Source organism: Colletotrichum lupini, chromosome 1 (assembly GCF_023278565.1).
Source record: "Colletotrichum lupini chromosome 1, complete sequence".
NCBI lineage: Eukaryota > Fungi > Ascomycota > Sordariomycetes > Glomerellales > Glomerellaceae > Colletotrichum > Colletotrichum lupini.
Genome location: NC_064672.1, coordinates 1,357,360 through 1,375,398, shown reverse-complemented (window position 1 = coordinate 1,375,398; position 18,039 = coordinate 1,357,360). Strand labels below are relative to the sequence as shown.

Sequence of the window (18,039 nt, the reverse complement as noted above, 5' to 3'; positions counted from 1 at the left end):
TCGTCACCATTCAACTACACCCCATACTGATACTCACCAGCTCCCATAGTCAGTGCCCAATCATGTCGTTCGGTCCGTATTTGAAGGACAGATCACGATGTCATGGTTAGAACAACTCAAAACAATGAGGTTGAAAGGAGCAATTGCTTGAATGATTGGTCCAGATGCTATTCAACTGCTCTGTTGCTGGAATCTTATACCTGTCGTCCCATGACCACTTCTCTTCGCCGTCTCCGGACAGTCTCCACTTCAATTGCTGTCCGTCCTTTACAACGGGAGACCGACATCTTCGCCATATTTTTGTCCCAAGGTAGATGCCTAACCCATTTTTAGATGCAGTTGTTGAAGTTATGGGATAACCATATCTCTCCGGTTATTTTTGTCTTTTGAGTTGGTAAGATCTAATTTGGGGCTTCGCATGAGATTATCGTTTTTGCGTGTCGCATATAATTCTCGACTAATTTGGTCTCGCTTCACATCAATATGCACAGCACACCAATGCTATTCTGCAAAGAGATCGAGCATAGGGATTTGAGACTCAAATTGTGAAGCGCATCTCATCGTATTTGTAACTTTTCTTCAATGACCATCAACAATGCTCTTTTCTATCCAGCGCATAGGTATCCTCTAGTAAACAAACAAAGTGGTAATACACGGCACAACCGCCATACCCTCCCTACTCAATCTTCTTCGCCCGGAACCCAAGCCACGGCACCTTACTCCTCAACGCCAACGAACTCAGCACGACACTGATACTAGACAGCGCCATCGCGAGACTGGCCCACACGGGATCCAGCCGCACGTGCTGCCGCCCGCCGTTCACGACAATCGGGTACAAACACCCGGCGGCAATGGGGATCGCCAGCAGGTTGTAGATGACAGCCCATCCGAAATTGACCTTGATCCTCCTGAACACGGTCCGGCTGAGCGCGAGCAGCGTCACCACGGCCCGGAGGTCGCTCGTCACCAGCACGAAATCCGCGCTCGAGATAGCCACGTCGCTGCCGCTGCCGATCGCGATGCCCACGTCCGCCTTGGTCAGCGCCGGCGAGTCGTTGATGCCATCGCCCACCATGGCCACCATGGCGCGCTTTCCCGTGTGCTCGTCGCTCCCGCCCCCGGTTCCTGCCCGCGCCTTGAGGACCGATTGCAGGTAGGTGATCTTGTCCGCCTTTTCCCAGGGAAGCACCTCGGCGAGCACGTTGTCCGGGTCGATGCCCACCAGGTCCGCGACGGCCTTTGCCGTCACGACGTTGTCGCCCGAGAGCATCCAGACGCGGGTGCCTTGCTCGTGGAGGGCCTTAATGATACGGATTGCCTCAGGCCGGATGGGGTCGGCGATAGAAAGCGCCGCGACGAGGGTCCAGGGGTGGTCATCTGACGTTCCGGTAGAAGGAGTAGCAGTAGGTCTAGTAGCGACCAAGGCGACCGATTTAGCCTCGCTTTTCCATTTCTGCAGTTGAGACGTCACGCCTTCGTCAAAGTGGACAACGTGATCGCGCATCAGCGACTCGTTGCCGACGATCATGTCAAATGCCTCGGCGGGCTTCGCTCCGCGGTTCGTGGCCTTCATGCCCTTGCCGGGCAGTTCCTGGATGCTGTCGACGTCGACCCAGGCGTCCGTCTGCGAGGTGCAGTAGGAGACGATGGCTTTTGCCACAGGGTGGCTACTGTTCTCCTCAACCGCTCGCAAAGTGGCCAAAACCATGCCACGCTCGAGGCTGCTCCCCTCGAGGTAGAGTCCGGCGTCCGTGACCTTTGGCTCACCGCCGACGGTGAGCGTGCCCGTCTTATCAAAGACAACCACGTCCACGTTGCTAGCCTTTTCAAACGCCTCGCCTCCTCCCTTGGCGAGAATTCCATGCTTGGCCGCGAGACCACCGCCGACAAAGATGGCTGTGGGGGCTGCGAGAGCGAGACCGCAGGGACAGGCGACGACGAAGACGGCAATGGCAAACTGAAGCGCAAAGCCAGCCCATCCGCCCTCTGAGTCGAGGTAGTCTCGAGGAAGGACACCTGCGTAGCCGAGAATCAACCACGTGAAGAATGTGATTACGGCAATCAGGGTGATGATGGGGACAAAGAAGGCCGTCAGCACGTCGGCGACGCGCTCCATCGGCGCCCTCTTTGTCTGACCCTCTCGAACGATGGAGACGATCCGGTCCAGCATGGAGGCGCCCGCTGCACCTGTGATGCGTACCTGGATAGCGGAATCCTTGTTGACCGTACCTGCGTGGACCTCGTCGCCAGGTACCTTTTTGATGAGGCGAGACTCGCCTGTCAAGCTGGACTCGTCGAAGCTGCCTTCGCCCTGCACCACGATTCCATCTGCGGCGGGCGACGCACCGTGAGGCACGCGCACAACGTCTCCGTACTCGAGCATGTCCACGCCAACAGTGGTGTCGGTGGTCTTACCAATGGAGTCCTTGGTGACGAGGATAGCCGTGGTGGGTCGCAGCTTGCCCAGCATCTCGACTGCGTCGCCAGTTTTCGACTTGCTGTACGATTCGATCAGACGGCCCAGGAGCAGGAAAAGGGTCAGGAAGACGACGGAGTCAAAGTAAAACTGCGTGTCGTCAACCTTTGCAGGTCTGTTGATGGCGGCAGCAATCATCTGGCCAATAGAAGAAAGGTAGGCAATGGTTGTCCCGAGCGACATGAGCATATTCATGCTTCCAAACTTGTAGAATCGACGAAGGATGGGTGTCTTGCTGCCCTTGCGCCACAAGTTCCTAATCTCCTTGATAGCTCTGCTGTGGAAGACGTCGGCCCCAAAGAAGTAAACCGGCGTCGCGAGGACGAACAGTGCAATCTGGGCTCGGTTGATGCCCAGAGCCCATGGCTTCATGAGGTAGTGCTTGCCCTTGTCCGTGTCGGAGACAAGACTCATGTAAACAATACCAATGATGAAAGTCGGGATGGCGATGACCAACGTCAAGTAGACTCGTCTAAGGAGCTGCTGCTGGTGCTTTTGTGTAATGAGTTTTGAGCGCTCCTCGAGACTGGGCGGGTGGTAGATCGATGCCTTGAAGGCGGGATCGGCGGCATCGATGGCGGATAGGATTTGCCGAATGGTGAACGAAGGCGCGCTGGGCGTGTACTTGACGGTAACGAGTGGCTTCTCGTGAGTGGGTTTGGAAACAACCTTTAGCCGGTGTGTGAAGGATGTGAGAGAATGCGTTACTCGGCTGGGGCAATGTTGACAGTAGAGGCCCTTGATTGAGATCTGGACCGTCCTCTCTTGCGCGCCCTTATTCTCAGTCTTGACCTTTGATACGTTGTCCAGTGTCGCATCATAGCCCATATCTTCAATGGACTGAACGATGTCGTCTTGCTTGCCTTCAACGATAAAGTCAATAGTGGCGTTGTTAGCCACCAAGTTGACTGCAACGTTGGAGATGTAGTCCTTCTTATTCAGCTGTTCCGTGATGGTGTTGGCGCAGGAAGCGCAGGTCATGCCGCCAATCGCCACAGTAGCTCGCCATTTCTTTTCGTCGCTTTCGTCTCCGCTGAAGTCATCGCCAGGCTCTGCGTATTCCGTAACGCTGTCAAGACTGGCATCATAGCCCATGTCTTCAATGGCCTCCGCAACCTTTGATGCGTTGGACTTGTCTCTGATATCAACCGTGGCACTGTTGGTGACCAGGTTGACAGTGGCATTGTCGATCCACTCCTGCTTGTTGAGTTCCTCGCTGATAGTATTGACACAGGACGCGCAGGTCATACCACCGACAGAGAGCGTGACTCTCCATTTTGAGCCTCCTGAGGCCATTGCTGTGACACTGTCGAGACCATTGTAGAGCGAGCTGCGCACACTGTTGACGTGTGAGTTTAATAGGTCTGCGGTTGAAGCACCGCTATCCTCTGAATCACGGCATTGCTTGCAGTTGAGCAGGTGGGCTTCCCGCTGGGCCTCGGGTGAATCAGAAGACCACTTCGGAGCGAAGGAGAGCAGGCCATCGAGGGCGCCGCCGCTGTGAGCGCCAGCGTTGATGTCCATGACACCAGAATCAGGCTGGGTGAAGGTGATGGTGTCCATGTCGAATTCGGTGGCAGCCGTGGTCGTGACACCGCAAATCTCGAAGCCGGCATCTTGAAGTGACTTGGCCATGCACCGGATGGTGATATCGGGGGTTGGCGTGTGTCTGTGTTCAATGGTGACGACGGAGGTGACAATGTTTGGTGAGACCCAGATGACATCGTGACTGGAGGACTCGCGGAGAGCCTGCTGGATGGAAGAGACGCATGATGGGCAGTGCAAGTTGGCGAGCAGAAATGAGGTGGTGATGCGAGGATGCCTTCCGTCGTCCATCGTCACGGACCGATGGCTCAGTGGCCGGTGTTCCTGCTAGTTGTTGTCGCCGCCGTCCTTTTTGTATTGAGAATGATAGAGCCGGTGTGGAGGGATGGTAGATGCGTTGGCAGCCTTGAGTGGAATGTTGAGGGAGCTCACGGGAGGGCGACTTGGACGCGAAAGTTGAAACCAAGGTGTGAGTTTTGCAGTAGCTCAGGCCAGCTTTCGGAGAAAGCTACAGGTGGTTTTAGTAAGATACCCGTCCTTGTCTTTTCTCTTATTTGAGATATGCGTGAGGGGGATGCATAGATACGAAGGACTGAAGAAAAAAATAAGCGTAGAAGTAAGGAAAATTGGTGTGATCAAAGGCCGAGTGAACAGCAGATAGATGAGCCTGGGCAGACGATGTTCAGTTTGCTTCAAAGCTCGGTGTCCGAGATTTTTTTTTTCTCCAAACGAATGCCGACGCGATGGATTGATGCCACGTCCCTTTGATGCAGCACTCCCGGAAAAAAAGACTGCAGTTGCCAGGCAAAGATGAAATATTTACGAGAACGCTACGATGGTTTTACCTTGGCCCCTAGGTTTCTTGATCATTCGGTGTTTGACTCTACTTTTTTGTAATTACAGCGCGGCAATTGTGCTGCTTTGAAATGCTGAACAGAGTGGCCCTTTGCCTCTTTGGGGATGCGCGTTTTGTGCGGTGCAGAATTCTCAGGTATCAGAGTCAGCGACTCACCACTTTTTCTGCAGGAACACGGTGATCGCACTGTCGTATCTCGGTGGACAGCTACTGTGTTGGCACTGTCTGTTCAGGTACCAAAGACACACGCGTGACGTAATTTGCTCACAATGGGTCCGTCCAGGTTTCATTTGCGTGCCTCAAGGGGCAGGCACCACAGGCACCCGACTTTGACACGCCAAACCGAGCGTGCCTGCAGTTTGGGCACTGAGTATTCGAATACACAGACTGCAACATACCGGAGCCTTCCACTTCAACATTCAGAAAGCAATGGAAGGCACGAAGGAAACTTGCAGTTCTTCGCCTGCCCTTTTTACAATAGGAGAGGCCAAGGAGCAATGGAACCGTTAAAGACTTGGACATTAGAAATCATTGTTCAACCTTTCGTTAGATTCACTATGGGTGACACCTTTTTCTTCTGATCTACCACATTCCATCTCCATCTCGTACCGTTATACCACACCCGCTGTCAATCGATCTGTACTAGATCTATACATGTTCCGTCTTCTTTTTTCCAGTGGCAAACCTCAGCGGACAGCGTCTATGGCGTCTCCCCCGCATCGCGCTAGCCGCTAGTCGCAGCAAGATCCACGTGGACCCCGATTCCTAAGCGCAGCTGCACTTGCTATTGCTCACTCATCCTCGACATAACACCTGGGCGGATCGCCTCTCAGCTACCCATGTCTGTTCCTGTCGATCTGTCAGGCTGCACTCCAAGACAAGTCGTTGCCAGAGACTGCAGTAACCTCCGCGAGGGCTGGCTCACTCGCGTGCTTGGGTGGAACAAACAATCCAGAGGGCGCCACCATGAACCTCTTACAGAACGATGCCTGGGTAACACAGCTTGCGGCTGACACGTTGATGGAGTCACAATACTGTTGCTCTATGTTATTTCCATGACACAAACAAGGGCAACTTCCACCAATCGATACTTCGACTTCGTTCGATATAGACCTGTCAGGGAATATGTGTACCTCTATTCTTGCTCGCTGATCATACCGCAGAAGGATTCCAGTGGTCGCGACAAACCCGGCCTCTCGCTTGCTCCAATCACCATGACCACTGCGCCCCTATGCTGCCGAAGCTTCGCCCTCGAAAACTGACCAGTCAGCCATCGCCAACCGTCAAAGCAGACTGCACTGATCTCTAACATGCTCCAACGAAGAATTCTGGAACAATTTCTACGGCCGTGCAATATCATTCGGCAAAAGTCGAGACAGGGAAACTTCGGATAGCATGCTGCCGTATCCATTCTTGAGGTCGGCGAACAGACGCGGGATGAGCCTGAAGGCTATGTCGACATCGGATCAACCGCTTAGGCCGTGTCAGAGGCTTCCAGTTCGAGAGCACCGAACAACACTGCATTTACCCCCTTTGGCGTGCACTATGCGAGAAGCAATCTCAAGCATGTCCATATTCATCAGAGCTAAATCCTCTGTCGGCTTATGGAGGGGCTTGGAGCATCATCGCGTCGATCACAAGCGCACACAACTCAGCTGAATCCCATGTCAGCGCATCTCTGCGACAGTGGGGCAGTGCGGGCTCATAACGCTGCAAAGTCTACGACCACCTCAAAGATCAAATGCCCAACTTCCTCGTCTTGGCATCACGGCCCTCCCATTGGCAATAATGCGGCGATCGACATACCTACTATTGAAGTTCAAAGTCACGATGCGTGTGGGGCTGGGATCGATACAGATACTGGGTGCTCAAGGCATTTCTTGGCATCGCCGTGTGAGCCGCGAGCTCCGCTATAAGCGTCATCAAAAGACTACGGATACAGATACTTCAAAGGCTACTCAGCCAAGGCCTGGCATATCCAAAGGGACAATAGGACTTGTATGCTTTTCCTCTTTTTGCCATTTGCCTTTTGCCGAGACCTCCACCGGCAACTACAATGCTCGCGAGCATCTTGGCAAATAGCCCATGCTTCTGGGTGAGAGCCTGGGGCTGAGGACACGGCGCAGCAACTCATCAACGGCCGTTAGGTTTGCCAACACCTTCAAAGTCAACAATGTGGACCAACTCAAAAAGAAAGACAAAATACCTAATCACGAACAAACCTACACAGCTCTATGGAGTATTTACCAGCAAGGTGGGAAACGAGGGAAAAGCGAACGGTTGGCCCAAGCCACATTGAATCAACCTTGGTATCCGTCTGGATACTCGTTCGGATAGGTGCAGGCACAGTCGATGACGGTAGGCAGACTTACTTCCCCGTGACTTCGCGGTTCGCCCAGCCGGAGCCCTCGGTCTCGCGACGCGGCCATGGTTCTGCAGTAGGCACAATCGCGCGGGGCATGGCCCATGGCCCTTGGGAGAGCAGGGTGGCAGGGATGCAAGTCATTTGACCTTGGCGTGAGGCGACCCTTTGCCACGGCCCGTGTCCACGAGTCCGGGGGCGGGTTCTCGCGCACCTAGGCCAGGCGTACGCAGTATGCGACAGGCTCACGGCACGCCGCCGCACCACGGCGTTGGGCAAAAGCTGACAGGCGCACTGAACACTTGCTCTTTGGTGAATAAGACCCCACCCCACACGACGGATCACCCCCCACGACAGATTACCCAATTTAGACGATTTTCCAGACTTCGATTTTTCGACCTCATGACTACGAATTCGATTATTAGTAATATAACGCTACTAAATTTAAAATTCTAAATATATATTAATAAATTAAGCTTTTTTATACTAATTATAAGTATTAAAACTGCGATTAGGCGCTACGAGCGAGCCTTAGCCTCACTCTTTACTTTTATAATAACCTTAATTTATATAAATTACTTATTTAAATCTTACCGTACTTTTACCTTTGTAATTAGCTTATATAATTATACTTAAGCCTTTAGTAACTTAATAACTAACTAAGTATTAGCTAGGGCTACGTTTTAAGTATTTAATTACTTATTTACTTTATTAATATTAACTTATAAATAATAGAATCGTAATTAACCTCGCCCTTACTTCGTACTTAAAGCTTTTAATACTTCCTAAGGTCTTTTAACTTTTTAAAAGTAATAATATTATAATCTTGGGGTATTTTAAAAACTTTTAAAAATAAAAGCTCTTATAATAGTACTCGTAAAATATTTATAAGCTACGCTATAATAATAAATTTATTAAATAGGGGCTATTATATATTAATAAAATATAGCCTTATTACTTTTTAATTAGTATATATATTCTATTTTATAAGCGCTTATACTCGGGCTTAAAAATAATAATAAAAAAAGTTCTATTTTTTAATTAGTACTAAGTTAAGCTAGAGGCCGTAATTTATAAGCTTATTATAGTAATATATTTTAAGGGGCGAGAATACTAAGATATTTAGGGGCTAAGTAATATAATAAAATATTTATCTGTAATAGATTCGGGATACGGCCGGCGATAGGACGCCGATAACTTAGTAACCGGTATACGGATCTTATTACAAAAGAACTTTCTAAGAAGCAGAGCCCTTACGAAGGACTCTATAAGCTTTAGTCTTATAATATACCCATACCTATATTATAGCCTCGCTAGTTAAGTACTTATAGCCTAATCTCTTATAATTCTAAAACTTCTACCTCTACGGAGTAATTAGTATAGGTAATAATAAATTACGGAAACGAACGGAACGCTAATAAAATAACGCCTAGTCGTTAATAAAGAGCCGTTAGCGCCGACGAGCTATAGTTATCCGGAGTCGACTACTTAACCCTATTCCGTCTAGGAGAACGAGCCTACTATAGGGCGAGTCCTACCCGAATACTAGCGTCTACGGAAGAGCTAGACAAAGAAGATAATCGGGGCAGATTACCCTCACGGGCTAGTCACCCCGTTAACACCCCAAAGACCCTATCCGTTATAAACGGGGCGTTTATTAATAACCGATCGCTAGACGTACGAGGTTAAGGTATATATAAAGGCGCGGGTAGTACTAAAATAGCTAGTTCAGTAAACCCCATAGGCCTAATAATAACCTACTTTTATAAAACGATAAAAATAATAGTTAAAGATCGAAACTAAGAACGGCGTTAATACGAAGAGCTCGTCTAATAGCTTACCGAGCGGCTAGCGACGTATCTAGGTTAATAAGAATATAAAAAGCCTCCTTTCTATAATTATAAACCGATTAGAAAAGAGTTTACGAGTGCTTAGGTAGTAGACTAGATTATTACTATAGAAGTAGGTAATAAGCTTCGCGTAAAAAGCACTATAAAATAATATATTAAATAGGCCCTATTTAAGATATCCCTATTGCTATAAACGTAATAGCATAATTACAAAAAGAGCCTCTAAGATCCCCTCTCCTAGGGTAACTTCTTAGCGTTTATTCGCTAATAATACGTAAACCCCGAGACTTAAGAACGGGAATACCGTAAAGAGCTAAGGACGAAGAGGCTAAAAAAGGGCTAGACCCCTACTTAGTTCCTCGCTAAGTAGTTAGCGATCTATTATAACTTAGGTATAAAAAATATAAAAAATTCGAAAGTAGAAGTATACTAATTCTTTTTTAGATTACTATTTTAGCTATAGGACGATCTAATTTGTTATAAGGTCTTAATTAAGAGAGCACGCAATATAGCCTACGAGGTTAATAAACTATAATCGTTAAATTAGTAAAAGGGCGGCGACTAGTCGCAGAAGGATAATAAAAAGAGGCTATATCCGTTATTAAAATAACCGTATCGAATATCCCCCTTTTATAAAAAAAAGAGTAAGGAGAGCTCTAAGGGGCTAGGCTTTAGGGACTTACTAAGAGTAATATTATAAAAGCTATATAATAAGAGTGCTCGCGCCGAGCTATTATAGAAGCGTCGTAATAGCAATATTAAGTACTTTACGTATAATAAAATAGGCTATATATCTAGTAAGTACTAGAAGAATAAGTCGGGAGGTAGGGGCGACGATAAGCCGACGTACCCCTAATCGAAGCTAACGTTAGTAACTATTTAATAGGTTACTACCGAGCTAAGAGTTATAAAGGTCGACTTATTAAAAAACGAGTAAGCGTAGGTAATATACCCGATACGCTTACGCTAAGTATTAAGAGGGTACCGATAAAAATAATTACGAAGGGTAGGGCGATAGTTCTACGAAGTATTACCAAAAGGCTAGTAAAAGTTAATATAGATATATACTCCGAAATAGATATTATTAGCACTAGGCTCGTAACCTACTTAGGGTTAACCCCGGCTACTACTATAGCTCCCTCGTTAAAGGACTTTTAGGATAAAGCCGTAGGCTAAGGGAAAGCTTACTAGTTAACGCTCTTCTTTATTAACTACTATAAGTAGCTAAGGAAGATTCGGTAACTATTTGCCGTAGTTAATAGGGATAAAAGAATAGTAAACCTCTTATTATCGTAACTATTAATAGGCTAAGAGGGCATTTGCATTAATATAGTAACGAATATATAGTTATACGAGCCTATCTCGGTTACCGAACTAGAAGTAATAGCTCGCAATATTGTTAAAAATTGCGAGAGGGTATATATATTATATATCGTTACTATAAGAAGCATTGCGGGGGTAATAGAGACTAAACTACGAGGGGGTCTATTACTAGAACTTTAATTAGAAATAGAAACGTTTAACGAGCAGTCGGTAAAGGGACCGTAGTTATATAGTGGGGCAAAATACTCTATCGACCTAGTTCCGGATACTAAACTACTATATAATCCTATTTATCCGTTAAGCGAGAAATAACTTAATAAGCTTTGCGCGTATATCGCTAAGAACCTAGCGAACGGTCGTATTATACCTTTAGTTAGTAAGGCTAAGGTACCGATCCTCTTCGTATTAAAAAAGGACAGCACGCTGCGCCTTTATATAGACTACCGCGGGCTAAATAAGGTAACTATAAAAAATCGATACCTACTACCACTTATTAGCGAGCTCCTAAATAGGCTTCGCAGAGTAAAATAGATCTTAAAAATAGATATTAGGGATACTTACTACTATATCCGAATTAAAAAAGAAGACCGATAGAAAATAGCGTTCCGGAGCTAATACGGTTACTTTAAGTATACTATTATACTTTTTAGGCTAACGAACGCACCCGCGACGTTCTAAGTATATATTTACCGAGCGCTCGCCGACTTACTAAATACTTATTATATAGTATATATAGACGATTTAATAATTTACTTAATAATAAAGGAGTAGTATACGGAGGATATTAAAAAGGTCCTCCGACGTTTACGTTTATACGGGCTTTTTACTAAACTATTAAAGTACTCGTTTTATTAAAAAAGGGTCGAGTTCTTAAGTTATGTTATTATACTAAAAGGAATCGAGATTAACTCGTTGCGAGTACGAACGATCGCTAATTAAAAGGCGCTAGAGTCTATTAAGGATATCTAAGTATTCCTAGAGTTCTATAACTTCTATTAAAAGTTCATTACTAAATACTCGGGCATCGTTATACCAATAATAGTATTACTAAAAACAGAAAAGGGGTAAATAAAGGACTTCTAGTAAACTAAGGAAGTAGACGAGGCGTTTAATTAGCTAAAGGTCGCTTTTACCTTAATAACCGTACTTACGTACTAAAACCTATAACGTATTATACGGGTAAAAACTAACGCTTTAATTAAAGCTATCGTAATAATCTTATCGTAGTAGGCTAATAAAGAATAGTAACCCGTTACTTATTAGTTATAGAAGCTTACGGATACGGAGTAGCGATAGGCTACGGGCTAATAAGAACTGCTCGCTATAATAAAAGGGCTAGAGCACTAGGCTTACTATTTCTAGGGCCTTTTATAAAAGTTTATAGTCCTAACGGACTACTAAGTACTTAAAGGAGTAATCGGCGCACTAGCGCGGGACCTCTAGGGAAGGCTCGTAAAGTAGGTATATAAACTATTAATATTTAACTTTAACTTAAAATACTAACTAGGGAAAACGAACCCGGCGGACGGTCTATTTAAAAAGCTAGACTATATAAAGGGGGAAGTGCTTTATAAGGACGTCCTCTTTATACTAGCCTAGAAGCTACGTCTTATTAGCGAACTACTACCTAACGTTTAGTAAAGGATAATTAGCCTAAAAAGATAAAATAATATTACTAAGGTATACGTTTAAGTAATTAAGGCCTCCCTTCGCAATCCTAGCTAGATATCGGCTAGCTTTAGGGACGGGGAATCCTTTCCTCTATATTAGTAGCGTATTATAGGGCGCACTAATAAAATAGTAATAGTTATTATTATAACGACTCGAGGTAAGAAAGTAAAAGAGTTATTAGCAAACGCTCGTTAACGGTCCGGTAAGGATAAAGAGGAGTCGGATAGAGCTAGGGTTATTATACTAGAATAGTACATCTTACGCCCTATTATAAAAGAGCTTATAAGGGGCAAAACGGCATTCGCTTCCCGTCTCTCGCTAGAGACTAAGGAGCTCGTTAGAGGACTATAGGTTAAAGACGAGTTTTATATATTATAATTAATAAGAGTTCGCGCTACGGCTAGCGAGCTAAGAGCATATTTACTTAACGAATAGGGCATACTATTTTTTAAAAAAAGACTCGTTATTCCTTAAGTAGAGTCTTTTTAGATAGAAATCCTTTACTAATACCACGACGACTATAGGGTAGGTTATATAAGAGCTACGAAAACTCTCGAGCTAATTTAGAAAAAGTTCTACTAAGAAGATATTTAACAAAATATCTAAGAATACGTTAAGAACTATAAGCATTATTTAGGAGTTATAACCCCAAAATATAAGCCGTACGGGCAACTATAGTTACTACTACTACCCTTATACCTATTTTAAAAAATATCTATAGACTTTATTACGGGGCTATTACTAAGCGCTCGTAATAACGGCGTAGAGTACGATAGTATCGTAGTTATTATTTATCGTATAATAAAGTTCGCAAAGTTCTTACCTACTATTAAGATACTTAACGTAGCATAAATAGTAAGTATCTTATACCGGGAGGTCGAATATAAGTTCGGCACGTTTAAAAGTATTATTACGGATAGAGATAAGCTCTTTATAAGCGCATTTTAAAAAGAGTTCGCTAAGGAACGGGCGATACGTCGCTGACTATTTACTACGTACTACTTATAAATAGACGGCTAAACGGAGCGAACTTATTAAATATTAAAAAAGTATTTAAAGATCTACGCCGAGGGCTCGCTAAATAGGTAAGTAGCGTAGCTAAAAGAGGCCGAGTTTATATATAATAATAGTTAACACTCTACTATAAAAATATCCCCGTATATAGTACTATACGGCTACTACCCTAAGTACGTTAAATATATGCCTAATTATAAGGCTATAGTCTAGGGGGTTTGGGAAAGGGTTTAAAAAATTAAAAAAATTAGGGCCTAGGCTACGCGAGCGTGGGCATAAGCCTTTAAGAGCTAAATAGCTTATTATAATAAAAAATATACCCTAAAGGAGTTTAATTACGGAAAGGTCGTTAGCCTATCGATAAAGAATATGCGATTTAAAAATAATAAACTAGCGCTAAGATATATTAAAATAGTAATAACTAAAAGGGTAGGGAAATAGGCTTACCGAGTATATCTACTAGAGTAATATCGGAGAATATATAATATTTTCTTAGTTTCCTAGCTTAAGCTATAGGGAAATTGCTAAACGGTCGGTAACTAAATAGCGAATCTCCTAAAGTTAGAGGACGAGTAAGACGTTTAAGAAGTTAAAGAAATCGTCGTAATATAAAGCGAGGGAGGAAACTTATAATATCTCGTTAAATAGGCTAAGTAGCTTATTAAGTATAATACGTAGGAGCCTATTAAGCATTTTAAAGGGGTAGCGGAAGTAGTTAATAAATTTAAATACTATAAAAAAAGGGTATATATAAAATAGGATAATAAACGTTAAGTTCGTAGTAAAAAGTTACTAAAGATAAGTTAATTAATAATATACTATAGAACCCTTTTTATCTAGCTTAGCACAATCCTTAAAAAAAAGATATAGTATTATAACCCTTAGCGATACGTTATTAAGAGATCGCTAAGATCTAACTATATAAGGGGAGTAACCTACGTAATATTAGCAGTAGTAGTAGTAGCTCTAGCGTATACTTTTAAAACTTAATAATTAGTAATAGCAGTCCGCTCGGTAAGTAAAAAGCGGGGAGGCTTCGTACGCATACTTAGCTAACTACTTAGAGTAAGGCCGTTAACCTTATTAATACTATAACAGGTAAGAGGGAGGCGGTCGAAGTTACGCAGAGTATTATATATATTAATAATAGCGGTTTATAAAGCGTTCGCTACTTAGTCGCTATTAGAGGCTATAATAAGAGGCATAACGGGAGCTATAATAGGAGGCACAATAGGAGCTATAATAAGAGGTATAACGGGAGCTATAATAAGAAGCGGAGTAAGAGGCGAAGTAAGGGCCGTAACGCTATTATCGTTAGCGACGGGTCGGGGACGGGGGACGTTATCCGAGGCGACGCTCTCGTAGTCCTAGTCGAGCTAAGGGACCTTAGTAATATTAATATTTATAAAGAACTTAGTAACGTCGAACTACTTATTATAACCCGCAGCTTTAACTTTAGTATAAATAATAGCCTCGTCGAGCCGTTATAGAGCCTTTGCCTAAAGCGGGAGGAGCGTAATACTAGCCTTATTAAGATTTAGAGCAATATAACTAAAGGCTAGGGCACCCTTATTTATACTAAAGAGAGCGTCGCGGGTAGGGGTTAGCGAGTTATTAACGTTAAAGCGGCGGCGCTTATTATAACACTAAAAAAAAGAATTTTTTAAGTTACTACCGAGCTCTTTAGATTTAGTATCCTCGCGCTAAGACTTATTAAACTTAAACCTAAAATCGTCCCGCTCGTTATTATTATTAGGAATATAGTTAGTAATAAGAGTACGCTTCTTAATAAGAGTCCGAGTCTCGGGACTACGGGAAATAGGAGTAGCGCTATATATAGTAACGGTATAAGTAAGTACCTTATTTACTAAGAACTTAGCGACGCGTTTATAAAAAGTAAGAAAAGTAAAAAACTTTTAAATACGCGTAATAGTAACGCCCTTAGGAGTCTCTTTATAGTACTAAGCTAGAGCGTCGAGGTTACTTTATAAAGTAGTCGTACGGCTATTGTTACGAAAGTAAGCCGGTTAGAGGTAACTAAAGCGGGAGATAATCTTAGTCTTATTATTAGTATTAAAGATACTAGCCTAAGAAGAGAAATCTAAGTTAGTAAAAAGAAAATTCGCTAAACGATCGCTAACGACTTATTATAATCGAGATTAATAAGTTTAAATACTCGCGGTTAGTAGCGAGCTCTTAGAGAGTAGCTTATTTAAAGTAGACCTTTTTTACCTTACTACCCGCTAACGGGTTAGTAATATAGGTAGCTACTTTCTCTTACGTACTAATAGCATAGCTAAAGGCGTAGAGAACGCGGCCGCGCTTACGGGAGTTAAAGCTACCCTACTCTTCGGCATTATAAAACTCTATAAAGGTATTCTAAGTAAACTAGGCAGCGCTATATAGCTCCTCGGGAACCTAAGAAATATCGTTAGCTAATATTTCGGTAACGGATTAGTAAGGACTTAACGACTTACGGTAGAACACTTCTTTTTATTAATTTAATAAATAATATACTTAGTAACGTAAGTATTAGTAATATAAATAAGCTCGTCGATATTGCGATATAGACTAGCTAAGTAGCGTATATAAGGAGCACTACTGCGGAGACCGTAGAAGCCCTTTTTAGGATTATACTTTATATTAAGTATATTTTAGATGCGCGAAATAGTAGATATTTCGGCAGATACTTAGTAATAGTATAGTAAGAGAGTTATAATTAGGAAACGATACGGAATTAGAATATTATAAGAAGAAAAATATAGTTATATAAAAAAGAATTCGCAGAACGGTCGCTGAATAAAAAAAGGGAAGAAAAAGTAAATACGTAACTAGTAACGAATAAAAAATCTTTTATTACAATCAATAGCTTAATAATAATAATAACCGCAAGGTTAAGTAAGCTCTTATATATTACGACGGTCGGAATACTTTACTACGAATATATACTACTAACTTAGTAACTAGTCGGCGCGCTATTACTAAATAATAATAATAAAGTATTTATTAGATAAGGAGATAGGAGCAATACCTTATTCTTAGGTAAGAAAGGATATTATTAACGCCTTACAAAATCTATTACGAATAACGACGTTAATAGCTTTATTATTAGCGTTAAAAAAAGATATTACGTAATAACTTTGGGGACTAAAGTTATATAAGGGGGGAGTAATTATAATAGATTCGGGATGCGGCTAGCGATAGGACGCCGATAACTTAGCGACCGGTGTACGGATCTTATTACGAAAGAACTTTTTAAGAAGTAGAGCCCTTACGAAGGACTCTATAAGCTTTAGTTTTATAATATACCTATACTTATATTATAGCCTCGCTAGTTAAGTGCTCATAGCCTAATCTCTTATATTATCTTATAAATAGAGGTAGAGGCTTAGAGACTCCGATCTAAGCGTCTATTTATAATTAATAAGTATAGTAGTTACGTTTCTAACGATTTTATATAATAATATTACTTTAAGGGCGTTTACTTATATTATCTACTACCGCATTTTAATTATATTATTATAAATAGACGCTTAGATCGGAGTCTCAAAGCCTCTACCTTTATTTATAAAATAAATATTTTAACTAGCTATTCTAGCCTAATTATATTCGAAATCTACTTATTTATAAAAGACATAAAGCTTTATAAAGTATAATTTAATATTTTTATAAAGAACTATTATTATTATACAGTTTACTTTTTAAAAATAATTAATAATAGGAGGTATTAGTTATTTATAAAAATATATTTAAATATAAAGGTCTAAGTATAGTCCCTTAGCGTTTAAATATAAATAGATCTTTTTTTAAACTTATTTAGTACTAAATAGTCCTTATTACTCCTTTTTATTAAACCCGTCTTATTTATATTTTAATAAAAAGATATTAGGATTTTATAAATATTTAAAAGTATTAAGATTTTTTAAAAAGCTTATATAATGTTAATAATAATAAACTTAATGCGCTTAGAATTTATATAACGGGCCCGTAGCGTTAAGAGCGTAGGATTTTTATATAAGATTTTTTTTTTTAAATAGGTATTAGTTACTATTTTATTGAAAAATACGTATTATAAACTCTTTAATTTAAATATAAGTTAGAGCGAACTTTAATTAGCTTTATAAAATTACTTAATAAATAAGGGATTACTCTTAGTATTTACTAAGCTTTTAATAATCCTTTTTTAACTTTTTAATTATTATAATACTTCGTAACCGGCTTAAGAGGGTAGTATAGGAGATTCTTTAGTTTATGATAACTTTCTAAATTAACTTATTAAAGCTAACGTCGTATTATGCGTTTTTAATATATTTTTCTATATAATTAAGCATAGTAAATCTACTAGTAATTTCAGTATAATTTTCGCGATTTTTTTTAATAATTTATTACTTACGTATTATAGTAGTAGTAGTATTAAAGGAGGGAAAAAATCGTCTAAATGGGGTGATCTGTCGTGGGGGGTAATCCGTCGTGTGGGGTGGGGTCTTACTGTTCAAACCTCAAAGAGACAGCTGACATACAGCCGATTGGGCGGGCAGAGGGCACTGCAGTGGGAACCGTCGACTGAGCCCGTTAGACTGAGCCAATATTGCCAGTCATCCGACCGCAAAACCTGGCCCGGCGCCCCCCGACCTCGTGACTCATCTAGTGTCGATTGATGAACACTCACTCCCCCAGCCCCTCCGAGCCGGCCTCGACTCTTGAGAGACCCACGCCGACCCCGACCGCCGGCCAGCGGCCAGGCATGGGCTGAAGCTCCGGTCTTCCCAAGTTTACTGGAGCCCAACACTGAACACGAAGCGGCGCACACCCTGCAACTGTCATCCACGTATCCGTATCTTGACCAGGCATGCCTAGGTAGCCTAGGCCAGGGGCAAGGAAGGCCTGGGCCGCCTAGGTCCTTTCTCACGATCACGATCACGACCTCTGGCAAACAAACCTC

At 42.6% G+C, this 18,039-nt stretch overlaps 2 protein-coding genes across 2 annotated transcripts; one reads left to right on the top strand and one right to left on the bottom strand.

Annotated features, from left to right (window-relative positions):
* Positions 1–676: 676 nt before the first annotated feature.
* Positions 677–4,312, bottom strand: CLUP02_00374 (heavy metal translocating P-type ATPase; the record flags this gene model as incomplete). Its single annotated transcript, XM_049279424.1, has 1 exon — positions 677–4,312. One exon carries the CDS (start codon positions 4,310–4,312, stop codon positions 677–679), a length of 3,636 nt encoding a protein of 1,211 aa, XP_049135381.1.
* Positions 4,313–4,384: 72 nt separating this feature from the next.
* On the top strand, positions 4,385–7,559 carry CLUP02_00373 (uncharacterized protein; the record flags this gene model as incomplete). The annotated part of the gene is made up of 15 exons (XM_049279423.1): positions 4,385–4,488; positions 4,663–4,706; positions 4,959–5,110; positions 5,161–5,234; positions 5,305–5,438; positions 5,555–5,628; positions 5,711–5,814; positions 5,904–5,977; positions 6,041–6,142; positions 6,202–6,473; positions 6,533–6,741; positions 6,820–6,972; positions 7,004–7,131; positions 7,215–7,363; positions 7,458–7,559. 15 exons carry the CDS (start codon positions 4,385–4,387, stop codon positions 7,557–7,559), a joined length of 1,875 nt encoding a protein of 624 aa, XP_049135380.1.
* Between the last annotated feature and the right edge of the window lie 10,480 nt (positions 7,560–18,039).